The sequence below is a fragment of the Oryzias latipes genome, chromosome 7, assembly GCF_002234675.1.
Source record: "Oryzias latipes chromosome 7, ASM223467v1".
NCBI lineage: Eukaryota > Metazoa > Chordata > Actinopteri > Beloniformes > Adrianichthyidae > Oryzias > Oryzias latipes.
The window spans coordinates 14,126,261-14,145,124 of NC_019865.2; the positions used below are offsets into that span (position 1 = coordinate 14,126,261).

General features: G+C 39.6%; 1 protein-coding gene across 4 annotated transcripts in view; it reads right to left on the reverse strand.

The window, feature by feature from the left end:
* The window catches only part of LOC101160317 (ERC protein 2), a 179,710-nt gene that overhangs the window by 50,274 nt on the left and 110,572 nt on the right, over positions 1-18,864 (reverse strand). For all 4 annotated transcript variants that reach the window (XM_023956647.1, XM_011477368.2, XM_020704703.1 and 1 more), the window contains one exon: positions 6,778-6,925. In XM_023956647.1, the coding sequence (XP_023812415.1) occupies positions 6,778-6,925 (148 nt within the window). The remainder of the gene's footprint in view (positions 1-6,777; positions 6,926-18,864) is intronic.

Below are 18,864 nucleotides of genomic sequence, written 5' to 3' on the forward strand. Positions count from 1 at the left end.
CAGGAGAAATATGTTAAAAGCTGTTACAATTGATAAAAACACCCTGCTAACAGATTTTGACAGTTCCTAAGGTGTGTTGGTTTAAGTGTCTGATTAAAATGTTGTAAGCCTGTCAAATGTCATTAATGTTGCAGATGATTATTTTAATTGGCTGTAAATTTTCCTAAACTCAGTGAGATTTGTGCAGCCCAAGGCCACAGGCATTCTGGTAAACATGAAGTAAACTTGTTTTTGATGATACTGATTAAAATTACACTTGAATATGTTTCTAGAGGCCTTTAAATGAGTAAGTGAGATTATGAACACTTTAAGTTTACATCTGTGTATTTGTGAGAATAGAAATGCCTGTCATCCTGCCAACATCATTGCTACAGATGGTGATAATAGTGTAGGCTGACAAACATTAGCTCTCAGTCTTGTTGGAGCAAGGCCATCTGTGCAGATATCATTTCCCTAACTGTTCATATTTCCCCTGAGGGCATTTATGATTGCAGAGTGGGAGGAGGGATTGGATGCGGCGGGGGAGGGGGGGGGGGTGTCCAAAGAAAGACAGGCAGACATTTCTTATCCAAAAAGCCACTGTTGCTCTCCTCCGTTAAATGAGAGACAGCCTAAGCAGGAAGAGGCAAAAAGTTTGACTGAAAAGATGGAGAGAGGCAGAGGAATGGTGTTAAGAGTAGTTAGCAGCCTTGGGACATTGGTGTGAAGATAAGAAGCTCAAGCCTAATGAGTGGGGAAACGAGCTAGGCAGGATCACAGGAGAGGATGTGGTTGCTATTAAAGAGGTTAGCAATTAGTTTAAATTGGAGAGGAGTGGCTTGGATAAGGTAGGGTGGTTGGGATGGGGCTGAAAAAAGTTAGGGTAAGGTGTAGATATGCTCGTGACTTCTGGCACTGACATTAGCAGGTGAGACAGAGTTAGGCTGGCCTCTCTTTAACAGATACAACGCCTGTCATTATCATTTATCAATGATAAAGAATGGAGCCAATGATATCTCTACAGTGCAAAGTAAGTTTAAAGTCCCACTCCAATCATCTTTTGAACTCTTTAAAAGTGTTTTGGGTTAATTCTGTTAAATCTCCAAAGTTGCACATTGATGACATCACAGCAGATACTGGTGCGTGCTGTGTACACGAACACGAAGAGCAATATAAATGTGTTTTCAGCTGAGTTCAAATAAAACATTAATGAAAGTAAAAAGATGAACCTTTTTAATTTTTATTTCACAACACAATAGTTATACATTGAAATAAGATTAACACAACTTAAAAAAACTGTGTTCTTTTCTAGAATAGAGCAGCAAATAGTGGCAATACTTCATTAGAAAATTGCCCCTGAGTTGTGGGCGGGACTGTTGGCGTAGAGTAAGCCCGCCCCCACTTCCCGACATCTACTTGTTCACATGCTCTCCTGCTAGCTAACAGCCCCTCACAACCACAACCTGACATTATTGGTGTAACAAAAATGGCAAGAAATATTGGAGCTGTCCAGACATACAGTTTTAAGCCAGATAGGAAAAATGAAGACATACATGGATCTATTTGTCTGCAAGGATGCATTAGAATGGATGTTCTAAAACAACATTTTATGTGTGCTCCTGATTTACAACATTTTGAATGAAGAAATACTGAGAACTAAAATTTTGAGCTTAATTTTATTTATATATCCCTTGTGCTATCCTAGGCACTTTAACATTGGGAGTTGAGTCATCTTGACCCACTAGACAGTGCGCTGAACCTTTTTTCTTCAATGATTTGTGATCTTCACTGGTGTCCATGGATTACATGAAATCTTTCCACCTTTATCCACCTTTGTCATGGTAGGGAGAACACGTCAATGCAAGGATGGGGTCATCTAAGATAGCACAAGGGTTAAATGTCCTCCATCAGAAAAAGGCTGCAAGAACATGTTAAAAATGCAAAAAACATGATTTTCATCAAAATGGACCTTTAAGCATGTGTGCTGTTGAAGGCTTTAAAAAAATATATATATACAGTTACAGAGATTAAATGTCTACATTTTGCTTGTAAAATAACAAGAAACACAGTCTGTTTAAGCACAAACTCAACCATATGTGGTAGCTTAATTTATGCTTAAGGTTGTAGGTGATTGTGTAATTACTCATAGTTAATATTTTTATGACCTGGGACAAAAACACAGATGAACAGAATGATTAATCACTTGCAGAGGAGCCTAGTTGTGTGGTCAAGACAGGCCACATTTTGTCATTAAGTTTATTCAAACACGGAAAGACATGTATACAGAGATACAGAGCCACACACATCCTAGAGACCTTATTTCTGAATGCATGTGTAAAAAAGTTTTTGCATGTAAAATGCCTATGAGGTTGACTGTGTGTTTTAAATAGCGTTAATTTGTAGCTTTGCAGAGTAAACAGCTTGTTTAAAAGCCTGCTTGTAGATCACAGACAGACCAATAGAGACAAGTGTTTTGAAATGAGGGTGGACAACATAAGGTGAGTGAGTGTTTTATTGGCAACATTAAGAAAAGCAGACCATAAGGCTGAGCTGTTTTTGTCTGCATGTGTAACAATGTGCGGTCCTGAAATAAAAGGCAGACTTGAATGTTGTGCTCACAGCTGCACCACAACCTTCAACACAAGTTCCCTGAAAATCACAAAGCCACCCTGATTAGAGGGGAGCACCATTAACACGTATAGACACAGGAAACTTAGAAGAAAGACCCTAAATAAGCAGCAGCTGCAGAGAGGGTGTGCAACACTTGTACACACTTCTATAATCAAGTCTCAGGAATTGGAGCATCTGCGTGCACTGTGCTAGCCTAAAACCAGAGTACAGTGGTGACTCAGCTCCATCAAGCTTGTAACCTGTTCTCACTCAGAGGAAGGATTCTCAAGTGCATTCTTAAAAAGAAGGACGAGAAGGGTGAAGTGGTTAATGTAAAAGACAAATTTCCGATTTTCAGTTCCATCTTTTCCCGCTTTAAAGTCGCACTGCTGTGTGTTCATCCATCAAGGTGGTGAGCTACTCAGAGAATTCCCACATGGGATGCTCTCTTCAGGAAGACTAAACACTGCACCCCATATGTGTGTGTCTGTGTGTTTCTCTAAATATATGACTGTCAATAATGAGGGAGTGAACCGAATCATTTAAAAAAACTCTCAGCTAAACACACAGGTATTTGCACACACAGACATGTTAATAACATTATAATGTGTTGTGGTCAAAAAGGTCAACTCAAGATCTGTTTTTCTCCTAAGTGTCCCATATTTCTTCAACATTTCCTGGATGATTTCCTACTTTTCCATATATAGTTGAAAACCTGTGATTGACATTCAAATCTTAGATGAATGTCAGTGTATCAGATTAGTAAATGACAATGTTTAAATGAAATGGCTTCTACACAGCTGCAACATGACAGAAAGAGCTGGAAAAGCACCATCATTCTCTACAGAAACAACTCATTAGCTGTTTTTGACTATAATGAATGCTTCTCTGTATCCTTTGTAGATGTGGGATTAGTCTTTGGACTCATACAAAAATAGAAGAATCACATAGACAAAATGATCCTTGAAACTTTGATCCAACCATGACCAATCACAGTATATCTTTTTTTTTCTAATTAGATGACAGAAATATTGCTTACGTAAGATGGATTTAGGCTCAATCAGCTGAGTGTCAATGGTTGTTGAAGGTCTTAGGGCCACAGGATGGATTGGGCAGCAGGCGAATAGATTTGTATGACCAGCTGTTACATGCTTACACTCATCCTTGGACCCAGAAAAACAAAAGCTTTATTCTACAAGTTTGTGCGTCTCTGTCAAATATGAGCTATGTTTAATGTTTTATTTATTTATTTTTTAAATATAACCTCAATAATAATGGATTGGATTTATCTGCGCTTTTCCAGACACTCAAAGCGCTTACATTATGTCCATTATTCATTCACTCTTCATTCATACTTGGTGATGGTAAGCTACTGATGTAGCCACAGCTGCCCTGGGGCAGAGTGACAGAGGCGTGGCTGCCAGTTCGCCAACACCGGGGCATTCATACACATTCACACACCAATGGAGCCACACTGGAGGCAAGGAGGGTGAAGTGTCTTGCCCAAGGACACAACGACATTTTTGGCTGGTGGGAGCGGGGATCGAACCGCCGACCCTTCGATCATTGGACGACCCGCTCAACCGCCTGAGCCACTGTCGCCCAATGGATGTTATTCACTTTTATTTTTATTTTCATATCTAAAAGTCCTTCATACATTCACACATCTATTTTATTACTTGATACTAACATGAGTTATGTCATTTGAAAATATGTAATTGTAGAATTATTTTTATTCGGAAAAAAATGAAATTATTTACCTGTGGACAATGTTGCCGTGCATAAGGGTTTGAAAGACCTTATCTTTTCCTGCACATATTTTTCTCTATAAATAAAATGTCCTGCTTTAAAACATATACGTGCAAACATTAACACACCATTTTAGCAAGTTTCTGTGCATAGCAGCCTTTAAAAGAATTGTCTCCTGATCATGGAACATTCAGAGAATTACAATTGGAGTCCTACAACTCCGACACTTGATGATTGCCTCACTAAGGGCTGATGATTAGCAGTATTTATCTGAGCTTATAAAACGTCAAAGTCCATGACAGCAGGATTAAAGGTCTTAAGCAGTGTTCTTTAAAGAAGGCTAGCTAGAAAAAAAAAAAAAAAATACACTCACAGGATTTTTGCAAGGCCATAGTCGAATTTTTCGGACTTAATGGCCACTGCCAAGCATAAACTAAGCTTTGCAACACCTACAGCTCACTGTTTAGCTGCCAGTGAAGGTGTGATGATTAGGACGTCTTGGAGCCACATGACTTTAGCACCTTGCAGTCACCGAGTTGACCATAAGACTTTGGCACAACAGTCTTTTCGACAGGGCAAATGTGGCCATCTGTCTAAAGGTTAAAGATGGGTGAAAACTGGGCCATGCAATAACCCATTGATCTAAAGAACAGCAGCGATTCGGCATAAATATGGCTGGAAAATAAAATAATGAAGAGCAAAGAAAGTCCACAACTACACTTATATAAAATGCTGGGGCAGAACCTAAAATTACCTCGCCATTTTTGTTCCACCAGTAATGTTAGTTTATGGTTGTAAGGGTCAGTAAGCTAGCTGGAAAGAGTGTAAACAAAGGGATGATGGGATGTTAGCAAAGGCTTACTTTCACACCAATAGTCCCACCAACCATTCAAAGCCAAGTCTCTGATGAGCTCCTGCTGCTCTGCACAAACTTTGTCCAAGAAAATGACAGGTTTTAGGATTTTGCCTAAAAATTGCATAATCATAATTAGAAGACCACTGGAAAGGGTTTTTACAATATTTCACTGAATAGATCTATTTATAGAAATGTTTTGAAGTTTTAAAAGTCTAATATTAAGACCTATCATTACCGGAAATTATTTTTAAGACTGGTTTTCCAAAGCAAAATTGCATTAAAAGAGTGGGTGATTACTCTTGCGAGTATGTCTCAAAACCATTTCAAGCAAGTGTCTGTCAAGAAAGAGAAAGAGAAAAAAACTGGCATCATACTCTTCTTTTGCAAGTTGATTCTTTTTTTTATCCCCTGTTTTAGACCCCACAAGCCACATCGTTGCAATTAAAGCTCATCACATCCTCAGGTGGACTGTAACTGCTGGTTGCCCAACAGGAAAACATGACGAATCAAAAGACGATAAACATATAATAGTCTTTCCTTGAAATTCCACCAATGGAATTTCACCCACAAGGAACTGTTTACTGTTTACGAGACACAAAAATAGGCTTACACCTAGATGCACAACCATGTGCTGCATCTGTTGACTTTTAAAACATACAATCTTTCCCAGAAGCCCCAGTGACTACATGGCTCCCTGCTGGTGGCTCATTACTGTTAGCGTTCATGTTAGATCAGTCACTGATGTGGTCTCAGCAGACCTTAATGACCCACATACCTTCCTCAGCCCCGGGTCATTCAGAGAAGCCGGGTAGCATGGGAACCGGTTGTGTATGCAGGTACAAGTGTCAACGCCATAAGTAAATAACTGCCTGGTTATGGTTTAACGGAAATGCCCAGTAATGTCTGTGAAGTCAGAGTACATTTACAGTAATAATGCTGACTCCAACATGACTATCAGAAAGCTTTTTTAATGTGTTTATCTTGTGAGATTTGGAATGACCGCTCCTACCTCTGTGACTAACCTCAAAACGACACAACACACACTTTGTTTGAGGGTCAGACGTATTTTATGTTAACTACCACATTCAATTAACCTTTATCTGTTCCTGGTTTTAAAAGTTCAAAAGTTTTACCATGAGGTTCCAGTAATGTAAGCAGAGTCTGATTGTTTGCATCAGGTCTTAATTTCCCAGACTAGTTTGATACCAAACGACAAAATTGGTCCTCAACTGTGACCGAAAAACAAGGTTGCCTTTGATTCATGTTCACCACAGTCATTGTTTCAGAGGTGGAGAGCTGCAAATTTCAACTAAACTTTATTTATAAAATGTCTTGTAACAGCAGTAGAACAAGGTATTAAGCATTAAAAATGAAAACATAAAAAAAAGCTGTTAAATAGTTTCACTTCCACGAGTTTCCGTAAGTGAAACAAGCTGGATTTACTACTAAACTAATTTTACAATCAAGTTTATATCACAGTCTATTTTAAAACCCAAATTTGACTCATTTTACTTCACATGTGGAACCAAGGGACACACTTTATGAGCCCAATCAAGGACCTCGCTTGATGCATGAAAATGTACCTGCTGTTTGAGCTGGTGCATGAGCCTGTCTTTTTCCCGCTTCAAAGCCATCACTTCTTCTTGGGCCTTCTTGCGCTTGGAAGAAGACAACTCCAACAAGGCAATGTTGGCATCTTTTTCACTGATAGCTGCCAGCAAAGCCTGTTGCCTGAGAAATTGAAAAGAAAGGCAAGAAGAAAAGTCTTGGTTAAGTGAATATATTATGGAAAGAAAAGAAATGCTTTTTCTAAATAAAATGCTAAAGCCGGAAACTCATCTTATGACATAAACTCAGACAGTGGATGCAGAGAAAAGACGCAGACATCTTTGAAGTGGTTCACTAAGTGCATTACTGGTGATACCTCATTGTGACTCATGAGCACGTAAAAGTCCCACAGTCAGTGATGAGGCAGACTGAGGAGGAAATGACATCTTTCTTCTGTCACTGCTAGTTACAGGAGTGTGTGTGTGAACAGACAGGGTGGCAACAAATGACTGTCTACAGGTGCAGCGGAAACACATCATCATACACACAGAACCAGATGTATAAATTCACCCCAAGATGACCTGAGTGCATGCCTTGCGTAACTTCTGAAGAGAAGACCATGTCTTCAGAGCGGATCTTTGATGTCTATCCTAACCATCAAGAAGGATGTTGTAAATCCAGAGCTGCAACAAACACATTGTCTACTTACTCTTGTAAACACTCTTAGAAGCAGAAACATTTTCACAGATGGCCATTTGGCCATTTCCACCGCTTTAGCTACAACAGTAAAAGTATAATTAAGGATTGGATAAAAAAGTAGCCACAAAAAAAAGTTGGCGAAACCTTATTAAGTATTAGGATTTGGTTTATTTGTGTGGTTGATCACTACAAAATCCCTACACTCGTGGTATTTTAAGATGAATAAACATAAGTTCAGACTTTCAACTGACACAACATAAGTATGTGTTGTGCAGTGATCTGTGGGATTGGGAGGTAAGTGGTAGCGGAAAGGAGTGGGAGGGTGTGCATTTAAACTAAACTTTGGTTTCTATTAAAACTTGACCTGAAGTGTGGTGTTTTTGTTGCATGATTTAAGTCCCAGTAGAAATCACTGCACTGCAAAGATAAACATACTGAACTCAGTGTGAAGTCCTGTTGGCCCAGGACTTGATGTTTTGTGTTTTTAGTGCAACTATCTGCATGTCGCATCTGGATTCAAAGTAATTCATAAGACGTCCGTGTGATGTGTGTTTTTCTGTACTTCCTAATAGATGTTCTCCTTGTGTGTGCGCGTACATGTATGGGGTGTGCATGTGGGCTCTGACAAAGAAAGGAACAGGTAATCACACTGTTAATCAGAAATCAGAGCGTATGTTGAAAATGTGATGGTTTCAATGTAACCATACCTTATTCAAATGAATGCTTTTTGTAATTGGAATATGTTTGGACCCACAAAAGACTTCGACCAAAGCAAGTGCTTTAGATCACATTGATTACTAAACTCTTTAATAAAACAGCAATATCAAAAAAATGAAAAATCATATTTTAAATGTAAACAGATTTAAGATTTGTTTGTACGACAAATAAAAACCACAAAACTATTTCCACTGCTTAACTTTAATCTTTGCTGGATGAAATATAAAGATGAAGCACAGAGTCATATACAGGCAATGTGTGGCAGTTCAAAAGCAGTCTGTCAGATTCACAGCCTCAACATACCTGCATGATGGACATTTTTACACCAGACCGCTTTATCACATCCAAGATGTCTCACAGCTATATCTCTTACTTTTTCAAAGATTAACTTCACACAGATGCAGCTTGGCAGTCTTATCGTCTGAGGTCAAAATAACACTGTAATTCAACAAAGAGGATATTACATTACTTGCTATTTCAGATCATAACATTGCCCCCAATTGGCAGCAAAGAAAGAGACGTGCACAGCCGACAATACAGCTGCTTTGTGACTGATCTGCCAAATGTCTGACCAACTAGACTTTGCAGTAGTCAACAGATTTCCGTCATTCTGAATGATTCCAAACAACAGCTTTTACGAGGAGGTAAAAGAAGGTGAAACACAAAAATACGGCTGTTACATCTGATTCACCTGCATTTCCAAACAAAAACAGCTTCAAAAAATGTGATTTTTGAGTCCAACCGAACATATGCCTTGAACCAAAGCAGCTGCTTATGCTCAAGTGCAAAGTAAATTAACTCCAGTCTAAATTAACACACCACATTACACCGCTATCTTTCTGTGGATGCTTACCAAGCTGTGCAGCATTCTTCTGATCAATGTCTTCCTAAAACAATAAAAAGGGGCATTATTATGATTAGTTTGCAAGTAAACGCTGGCTCCCACTTCCTCAGACAGTGATTGTGTCTGAATGGTGCTTGGATGTGTGTGAGCAAGCGCTGATTAGTATTACAAACAGTCTTTGAACCTGACTCACACTGGAGTATTTAATCACATCTAATTTGAGTGGCCATTTGGCCTTAGTTGTAGAACACACTTGCAAAGTACATTAATCTGGCAGACAGGATTCATCTGTCAGACACACATGCAGCTCTCCTTTCCACCACCACTCACAAAGATAAATGCATGTGCCGTATCTGCTTACTGATCTTGAGTGGCTGAACTTTCTTTTCTTTCATCCTCTCTTCTTTTGCTTTCCTTATACTTTGTTTTATGTAAATAATAAATGTAATGGCCAGCAGATAGGGTATGGAGTTGGAATAAGATTACATTTCCGATTAATTAAAAAAAATCCCTATTAAACTCTAATAATTTCACCTGCAGCTGAATCTCAACTGAAAAATCCCCCTCATGATTTACCTGCTTTGACAAACCTGATGCTTGCAGATGTGGAGCCAGCTGAGTTTTTTTGAAGCTTCTCAGCTCTTTGGAAGGTTCTCCAGAACAGCACTGTTTGAAATGACATCTTATTTATAAGGAGGGGGGGGGTCTCAGTCCAGCTAAAACATATGATTCCAATTGAACCTCCACCGTCTTCGGGACATATTGAGACATTCAGATCTTAGAGAAGAAGAAGACGGATGGTGAAAGTACACGACTGAGTGATGAGACTGCTTAGGTGTTTGATGGTGTGTGCACGCATGTGACAGAGAGGAGATAAAAAGGAAGGACAGAAATAAATGGAAACAAACAAAACAAAAGTAAATTGATAAGAAAAGAGAATTTTTTTCATCACACCAAAGCAAAATCGGAGGAGAAGGAGGGCGTGAAGAAGGAATCGTTGCGGTAGGGGTGATGTTTAAAAGGTGTTTAAGGATGCATGGGTGACTGCAAGGTCAAGAAGATTTCTGAGACATGGGGTGATGATGGCCGCACGAGTGAGCATTAGTTAGATTTATCAGAATAAAGAAGAAAAACTACAGAATGAAAATGGACAGGAGAGAGTAAGCGGAGGCAATAAATGATTAGAAGTAAACAAAAAGGAGGAAAAATGTTTTTCAGACCACTAAGTGCCACCTGTGCTACACAATAGGGAAAATGGGACAAAAACGAGAAAGACATTAAAAAGAAAACAGCAAAAGTAAAGATTTAAGAGCACTAGCTCACCCTAAATCAGCTTAGCCCACTCTGTGTTGTTATTCCAAAGTGTCATAGTTGAGGGATATGTGTTTAGAATTTGTGTTATGACTTTCTTGAAATTATGAGCGTGGAGAGTTAGAGGGATAAAAACAGATGCGTCTGCAAGATCCACAAGGGAACCATTAATACTGTCTCCTCGAAAGTGTAGCTTGTACACATGTTGCGTTTGTTTGTGTGCATGTGTTCAAATTTGCAATTTTTTTTGCTTTCTCTTATATACATCTCAGTAAAATCAAGTCGAACCTGTTCCCAGAATGTCCATTAAATTGATTATCCTATAGTTTTTGATCATTTACTTTCAGCATTTAACTGTCCAGATCTGCAGAAACATTTGTCTGGCTTTTTATGGCTGCTCCTTTGCTGTGCGTTTGTGAAGGTGCAGCATGAGTCTTTGGGGCCCCTGACAAGGCAGCACAGGAGACCTGTGGTGAGATCCAGCAGAAGACATAAGAATGGTACATGGTTAAGTGACACTATTATTTACGGTCCTGGAAAAGTGTATTATTTACAACAAAAGGCAGAGATGCCTTTTTAGAACAAAAAGCACATGCTTAAGCTTCATTTGGTAAGCTTTCTCCAAATCCAGCTAAGACGGTGACATTTCAAGGAAGAAGATGGGTTGGATAAAGTTCACGAAGGCCAGATTTTAGCTGGATTTAGACTGGACCAACTAACTTCCAGCTTCTTCCAAAACGCGCGTATTTCCAACTTCCTCTTTTAAGCAGCCCCAAACTAAATAGGGCTGTATGTATTTGAATAAACAACGCAAGCCTTATTCATACCAACTAAAGATAAACCCCCATGCAGTTTTTTACAGGTTCATATTCAGCAAAACATGCAAAGTCAGAACAAGAACAGAGCATTTTACAAGCTAAATTCCCAAAAAGAATGCATGACAGCAGATGGCTTTCACAGAACCGGACCAGGTTATGTGTGTTTTCGTTACACTAATAAAATATACAACCCACTTACTCTGTTCACCCCCACTCCCACACTGGAGCTCTGACTGGTGGGTGGTGGCTGTGGTGGGAGTCTAATTGAAAGAGTATGTATAAGTTTTACAGCAACAAGAGGGAAAATATGAGGGGACAAAAATCAACAAATCTGCCAAAACTAGCCAAATGTTTAGAGTGGGAGCAGGGATGAGGAGAGATGGTTGACTACTCTCGGAGATGAGCAGGACCAGACGGCCACCACTGCATTCCAGACAGAGAGGGGAAGAGTGAGGCAGACCAGGTGGCCGCTTGTTTACGTGCAAGAGCACATAAAGAGATAAAGAGTGTGTTCCAGTTCAATGTCAAAACAAAGGGTTAAAGCAAAATGCACAACTGCAAAGACCAAAAGTCACAAGAATGTAATTTAAGCCAAACTGATTATGCTCTAAAAGAAATGTTTAGCATTATGAAAGATGGATTTTCAATAGATGAAGATGACTCAGTTTTCTTTTGTTTTTTTGTAGTTCATAAAGTATTAACGGGATGATTTGAGGTTTATATTATGCTGTATCTATTTAAACATTAAGCGAGGAATCTTTTTAATGAAAGAAGAAAAAAACACACAGACAGTTAATCTATTTGCACACATGAAGACTGCAGCCACACACTGATGTGCACAAGTTGAGGTGCAGCAACCTTTTACAAATCTTACCCATAAAACAATGAACAAAATCTACATTATTGAAGCTAAATAAGAACTGTATAGAATTTTGCAAAGCAATTTAAAGCAATTGAGTATCTAAAGCTATGGCATTCTTAAGCTTCTGTGTACTTTTATTTTTGCTTGTTAGTTTTCCCTTTTAATTTATTTCTTTACTTGCGGGGACTAGAGGGATATTTAATCAACTGCTCAGCTGAGCTACGAGTCCTTTTGCAAAATTCAAAAGTTTTGATCAATAGATTTACTTGGCTGGTGTGTAAAGCCTCTCAGGCTGTGAGAAAATGTTGCCTTCGACAGCTGCCGGCCCTTTGTTTGTGAGATATTTACCCTAGTGTTACTGGTAAGTGGTGTGATGCAGCTTTGAGCTAATCTAGTTATAAATCCCTCAAGAGTTCTTACCTTTCCTTTGGATTACAGCACTTTGCTGAAAAAATGTCCTCTTTGACCCAGTAGTTTAGAAGAAGCTGATTAAACTAAAAGTTACTCCAGAAAGTCTCAGGTATCTGATTGTCGAAGGGAAATTAAAATGATACTTTTGAAAAATTATCCTGAAGTTTGAGTAACTTTACTTCAGTCAGAGACAGAATGTAAATGAAAGAATCAGCAAAATCACACAGTATGCTTTTAAAGAATGTCTTTACACAATAAGTATTAAGCTCCTACAAACAAGCAAGAATCACGTAGCTCTGAATTAATGGCACCTGTCTGAACTGTCTATCTGTATAAAAGACACCTGTCCACACCTTTAAACAGTCATACTGCAAATTTTCTCCATTAGGAAAGACCAGAGAGCTGTCTTAGGACACCAGAGAAAAGATCGTTCACCTAAAGAAGACTGGAATGAACTAATCTACAATAAGCAAGCAGCCTGGTGAGACGATATCTTGGAGAAATAATTTATCATTTAAAAAATTGAAGAAATACAAAATCACAAACAAGCTCTCTCTCTATCTGTGACTCTATGCAAGATCTCATCCCATGCGCCACAAATAATCTTGAGAATGGTAAGAACACTGCCCAGAACTACATGGGGAAACTGATCAATGACCCGAAGAGAACTAGAAAGACAATAACAGAGGTTACTATTGGTGACACTCTACATCATCATGGATTCAAATTCTGCATTCTGGAAAGATCCCCCGGTTTAGGACATGTCCGAACCTGTCTTAAGTTTGCCAGAGACGATCTAGGTGACCCAAAAGAGGATTGAGAGAATGCCATCATGTCCGATAAAGCCAAAATGGAACTCTAAAGTATACACACCTAACACCATGTTTGGAGGGGGTTGAATTATCCATTTGATCCCAAGAACACCACACCTACTGTGAAGCATGGGGGAGGAATTATAATGCTTTAAGGCTGCTTTTCTGGAAATGGAACGCCACAACTTGTTTGGAGTGCCCTTGCCAGTCTTTGGACCTACAACCCATAAAGACCTTGTGGCAGGAGTTGAAACTCTGTTTTACCCAGCAACAGCTCGAAAAACATAATCCTATAAGATCTGCTTGGTGGAATAGGCCAAAATATCAACTGCAGAGTGTGCAAGCCCAGTGAAGACCTGGGGTATACCAGGGTTACATTTTAAAGTATTGCAGGGAACTTGTTTATTGACCAAATACTTATTTTCTGCATCAAAATATAAATAAATTATCAGAAAATCATGAATAAGTGATTTTTTTGTTCATTTTATCTAATTTTTTTTTTTTTACATTCTGTGCAGTTGAATTGTATCTGTGATGAACACCCCTTTTTCTTAATTTGTTTTCAGCTTTTCCCTTCAGGGGTTGCCACAGGAAACCAGCTCCCTCCATCTTACCCTGTCTTCTGCATGGTCTCTCAGAGGTGCTTCTCTATGATGAACACCTCTATCATTTTTTTAATGGAACTACTTGGAGAATCATCCATTCATTTTCAACCCTGGGGATGCCAGAGCCCTTCCTAGCTACTGTTGGGTGAAGGCACACTGCAGGTCGCCTGTCATTCGCAGGGGCACACAATCACTCACACACGCACACACACTTTATCTTCTGCTGAGTGCCTGGATCGCGTGTGTTTAGCCAATAGGGAGCTTCAATGGCAGGTTGGTAGGAAAATGTGTTGGACACTTTGAGGCCTGGATTCTAAGACCCTGCTTTGGAATAACCAATGAACCTATGAAGCATGTTTTTGGACTGTGGGAGGAAGCCAAAGAGCCTGGAGAAAACCCATGCGTGCACGGGGAGAACACGCAAACCCCACACAGCCGACATTTGAACCAAGGCCATCTCACTGTAAGATGAAAGCACTAACCACTGCTCCACCGTGCAGTCCTTGCAGAATCAATAATCGTCTATACTCATCTAAATTATTGTTTAAAACTCATTGAAAAAAGGAAAACAAAAGTTACAACGGATGTACAATTTAAAGTATATACAGATTTCAAAGGAAATTTATGAATTATCTGTACAAAAAGGAAAATCTTTGTGTTTACAGTCATTTGGGCAGCAAGGCCTGAACTGAAGTGAAAAGTAAAATCAGCAACTTTTTTTAAAAATACTTTTCAGCACATGGTGGATAACATAAACTAGAGGTTATTAAATATTTCGTATTTATAAAGTGAATACTCTATTTGTTTTTGTCTGTTATGGGATGGAAAGCTTTTCAGGAAAGACAGTCAGTGGTGATCTCATAGGGGACGCATGAACGCCCCCCAAAAAAGCCTTTTTTCCCCCTAGAATAAAACCACCCATTTCCACGTAAAATTAATTAAATTTGCGTTAGGGCACCCCCACTATCCTGTCACCTTGCTGCTACGATGACCGTATGTTGCGTTGTCTGTGTAGAACATGCTGAAGTATTATCATGCATAATTAGAAGGAACAAGAAGTACAAAAATTAATTACAATTATTACACAACTACAACCAACTGTACCTCAATGACAGTAATGGACGATAGTGCATTAAAGCAACTCTTTGGAGTTTTCCCCAGCAAACTATATTATTCAAGACCAATCTAATGACCAATCTATTGTTAAAGTAAAATATGTCCAACACAAGAGGCCCTCAGCTCTCATCTGCCTGCCCAGCTGTTGGACAGGACAAGTTAAAAAAAAAAAAAAGACCAATCTAATGAGTGCCTGTGAATTGATTACAAATATCAGTGACCTTCAGCAAACCATAGTCTGCTCTGCATTATGTCTTTCCATCTTGACACACACAAAAAAAATAAAAAAAATACTTTACACTGACAAAAACATTAAAATAATAAACATTTAAAGCACTGCCACTTCTACTGTTAGAGAATGCATACAAAAGGAGAGATAGAAAAAAAAAACCTAATGTCTTAACATTTCAAGTCGGATGAAATGAAAGCAAAATAATGAATGCAAAAACGGAGATGCGAGTTTTAACTAACATCAGTTGTTCAAACTTATGTGAGGCAACAGTGATTACATTTTGGAAATATTTTTCTGTTTGGCCCTTTTGTGGCAGCAGCGAAACATGCAAGTTTACTTAGCTGTGCTTGAAATTTGAAGTCTGTTCCTGAGCTGAATTCATTGTATTAGTGATTAGAGTATGTCTATTAAATCTTTTCAGTTCCCTTTAAGCATCTTCAAAGCATTTCACCCATATAAACTTACAAGTTACAGTCCTAGAAGAAGGCATCAATAGCAAAAAACAACTGATCGTCAAAATTGGAGAAGAAGACCTTAGAAGTGAGCTTATACTTTGCAGTCAGCTCTGCCTCCATGCTTTACAAGCAGGGTCATGCTTTGAGATCAAAGGTTTTTTTTGGGGCATTTTGCAGCAAACAAAATACCCAGTTGTTGACAATTGATGGCGCCAAGCAGCATGAACTCAATGTTAATGTATTTTTCCCCCCGCATGAAATAAAAAAGAAACTATATTAAACCAGAACATCCTCTAACAAAACATATGTATTCAAACTGTAATTTATTTAGTCTTGAGGCCTAACAATGGCGGTGTCAATGAATGGAGTTTGACAATAGAGCCTTTACATGAGATTCTGAGCTTTCAAGAAACCATCTTTTGTTGATAATGGCTGTTATGACATCGCTCTGACTCTACTGTCACTGTAGCTTAGTTTATTTTTCTTTTTTAGTGAAAGCATTACAAGGCCTGTATTTTCAGTCATATTCTATGAGGCATTCTGACCCACACTTGTTTTTCTTTTATTTATGAGACATTTTCAGTCAAAACGGTCACATACACTAAAGTCCAATGATGCACATTTAGTTAAAAAAATAGGTAACACTTTATATTTATATAAGATTCCTTAACAAGCTTTGTTAACACATTAACAAGCATTATAAATTAATTTATAGGGTGTTAGTAAGACATTTATTAGTACAATAAGTCTAATAAGGTTTATTAAATTACTTAGTTAACACATTTACAAGCATTATTATTAGGATGTTTTCAAAATGCTAATGATGCATTTACTGATATTATAGGTGCCTAACAAATGTGTCAGTGTTAATAAGCTTAATAAGATTTATTAACAACCTTTGTTAACAAATTAAGAAGTATTATTATTGTTTTGGGTTCTAGTAAGATATTTATTAGCATTATAGATGCCTGACACAAGCATGAGTGTTCATAAGCTTAATAAGTTTTATTAACTAACGTAACAAATTAATAGGCTTTATTAATGTGTCAGATGCTAGTAAGATATTTTTTAGCATTATAGATGTCTTGCAAATACCTGAAAGTGTTAATAAGATTTATTAACATCTAAAGTCAGACCATTGTCTTCTAAATACATATTACTAAACTGCTTATAAGCTTTACAAATGTATTAATTAACTTTGTTAATAGTTTATTAATTGTTTTGCAGCACCCCATCTAAAGTGTGGACGTTTTTTAATACAAACAACCACAAAGCATAAAGATTGTAAAAAGAACTTTATGACATTAAAAAAGACTAAACATACACAAATTGTTCTGTAAAGATATATAAAAATTTAATTCAGAGAAATATTTTTTTTTTTAAAACATATATACTGTTGTTGGATGACTAGCATCATAGCTAATAAGGATAAAGTATTAGCATCTATCCTGAGTGAAACATTCATTGCAAATCCCATCACCAGGAGACAATTCTCTGCATTCAATGCCAACAGCATTCAACCACATTTGCCTTGCTTCAAAGTCCACAAGAAAGTTACACAAGCCAGTCATTTTTGAAGAACAAAGACAATAAACCTACAGGAGCCATGCTAAAGCTAACACGCTAACGACCGACCGGTGCAGAATCAAAGATGGGCGGGGCTTTTTTCGTCACCTGTGTGAAAGCAAAGTCTAAGAGGCCATTCAATTGGCTGAAAGTGAGCACGCCTGTTTTGCTGATGAGTTATTTTTTTTTTTTTTTTTTTTTTTTTTTAACTTGTCCTGTCCAACAGCTAGGCAGACAGATGAGAGCTGAGGGCCTCTTGGGTTGGACATATTTTACTTTAACAAGAGGGGTTATTAATCTTCAGACAAACCAAAGGTATGTCTGAATAAACCCCTTTTGTAATTGAGGCCAAACTTTATTAATTTCAAACATGTCTGAAAATCTTTGGTGTTGGACCGGACGGAAAAGGAAAGAGGGGAAGAAGAGAGAGGGACGTTAGAGAGAGGGGGGGTAGGGGGTGATAATAGGAGGGGAAGGGGGATAAGACCATGAAGCAGCATAAAGCAGCAAGTTTACTGGTTGTTAATCATTATGGTAAGGTTCAAATGAAAAAAAAAAAACAAAACAAAAAAAGGGCGGAGCCTGTCCACACACACACTCAAAAGTTATAAACACACCTGTTAGTTGCAAAAATGTCCACCTGTCGACATGTACACAAAACAGATAGTGTTCACACGCATACTTATGCCTTAAAACCAACTAGTGTGAAATATTTCAGTCATTCAGTCTGTTGAGCTAACACCTGTGCTCAGGTGAGTGTTTATGTTCTTCTAAAATGGATGGTGGAACGTGAAAAGAAGGAGGGAGAGTGCCCAGCCATCCCCACCCCAAGACCCCCACCGCACCAGCAGCGGCAGCCGGAATCCCCCCAACGCCACACAGGAACCGGCAGGGAACAACCGCCGCCCGGGCGACCAAGCCCGCCACCCAGGCCAGGGCCAGCAGGGCCGCCGCAAGGCCCCCAGAGCCAGAGAGCAGGGAGGCACGGAGGGAAAGAGGGCGCCGCCCCAGCCCAACCAGGAGAGCAGCCCCCCCGCCGCGCCGGGAGAACCCAACGCAGGGCCCCACCGGAGAAGGACGCCCACAGCCCCAGACGAGCACCCCACCACCACCCAGGAGTTCCGGGCATCCCCCCGCCCCAACCCCAGGTACGAGCCAGGACCCCCCAAGGGAGACCCACTCCGCACTCCAGGCAGCCATCCGCCCGGCCCACGGTTGGTCCAGGGAGGAGCGAGGCAGGGGCCCGCCGCCCCCGCCCAGAAGGGGGGAACCCCGGGGAAAAAAGAGGGCCCACAAGGGGTGTTGTAAATATGGCCCGACCAGGCTCGGCCACAGTTGGAAATTTGGCGGGGCCCAGCACTCAGGAGCAAGGACCAGAACCCACCCCCCAGGGACACGAACACCCCCGGCTCAGATGTAATGTGAACCCCCCCACCGCGCGGAGAGAGCACCGCCGGGCCCAGGAGGCCAGCACCCCGGGGACACAGCCGCCGTTGCAAAGGGGCCCGTACCCCCCACCAGGGAAGAGGCAGGGGACAGATGGTCCTAGGTCCCACCTTCCTTGCAAAATGTGTGTGCGTGTATGTGTGTTTGAGAGAGTGTGTGTGTGCATGTGTGTGTGTTTATGTTGGGATGTATATATTGAGGGGGGAGGGGTGTGTGTACTAAGGGGGG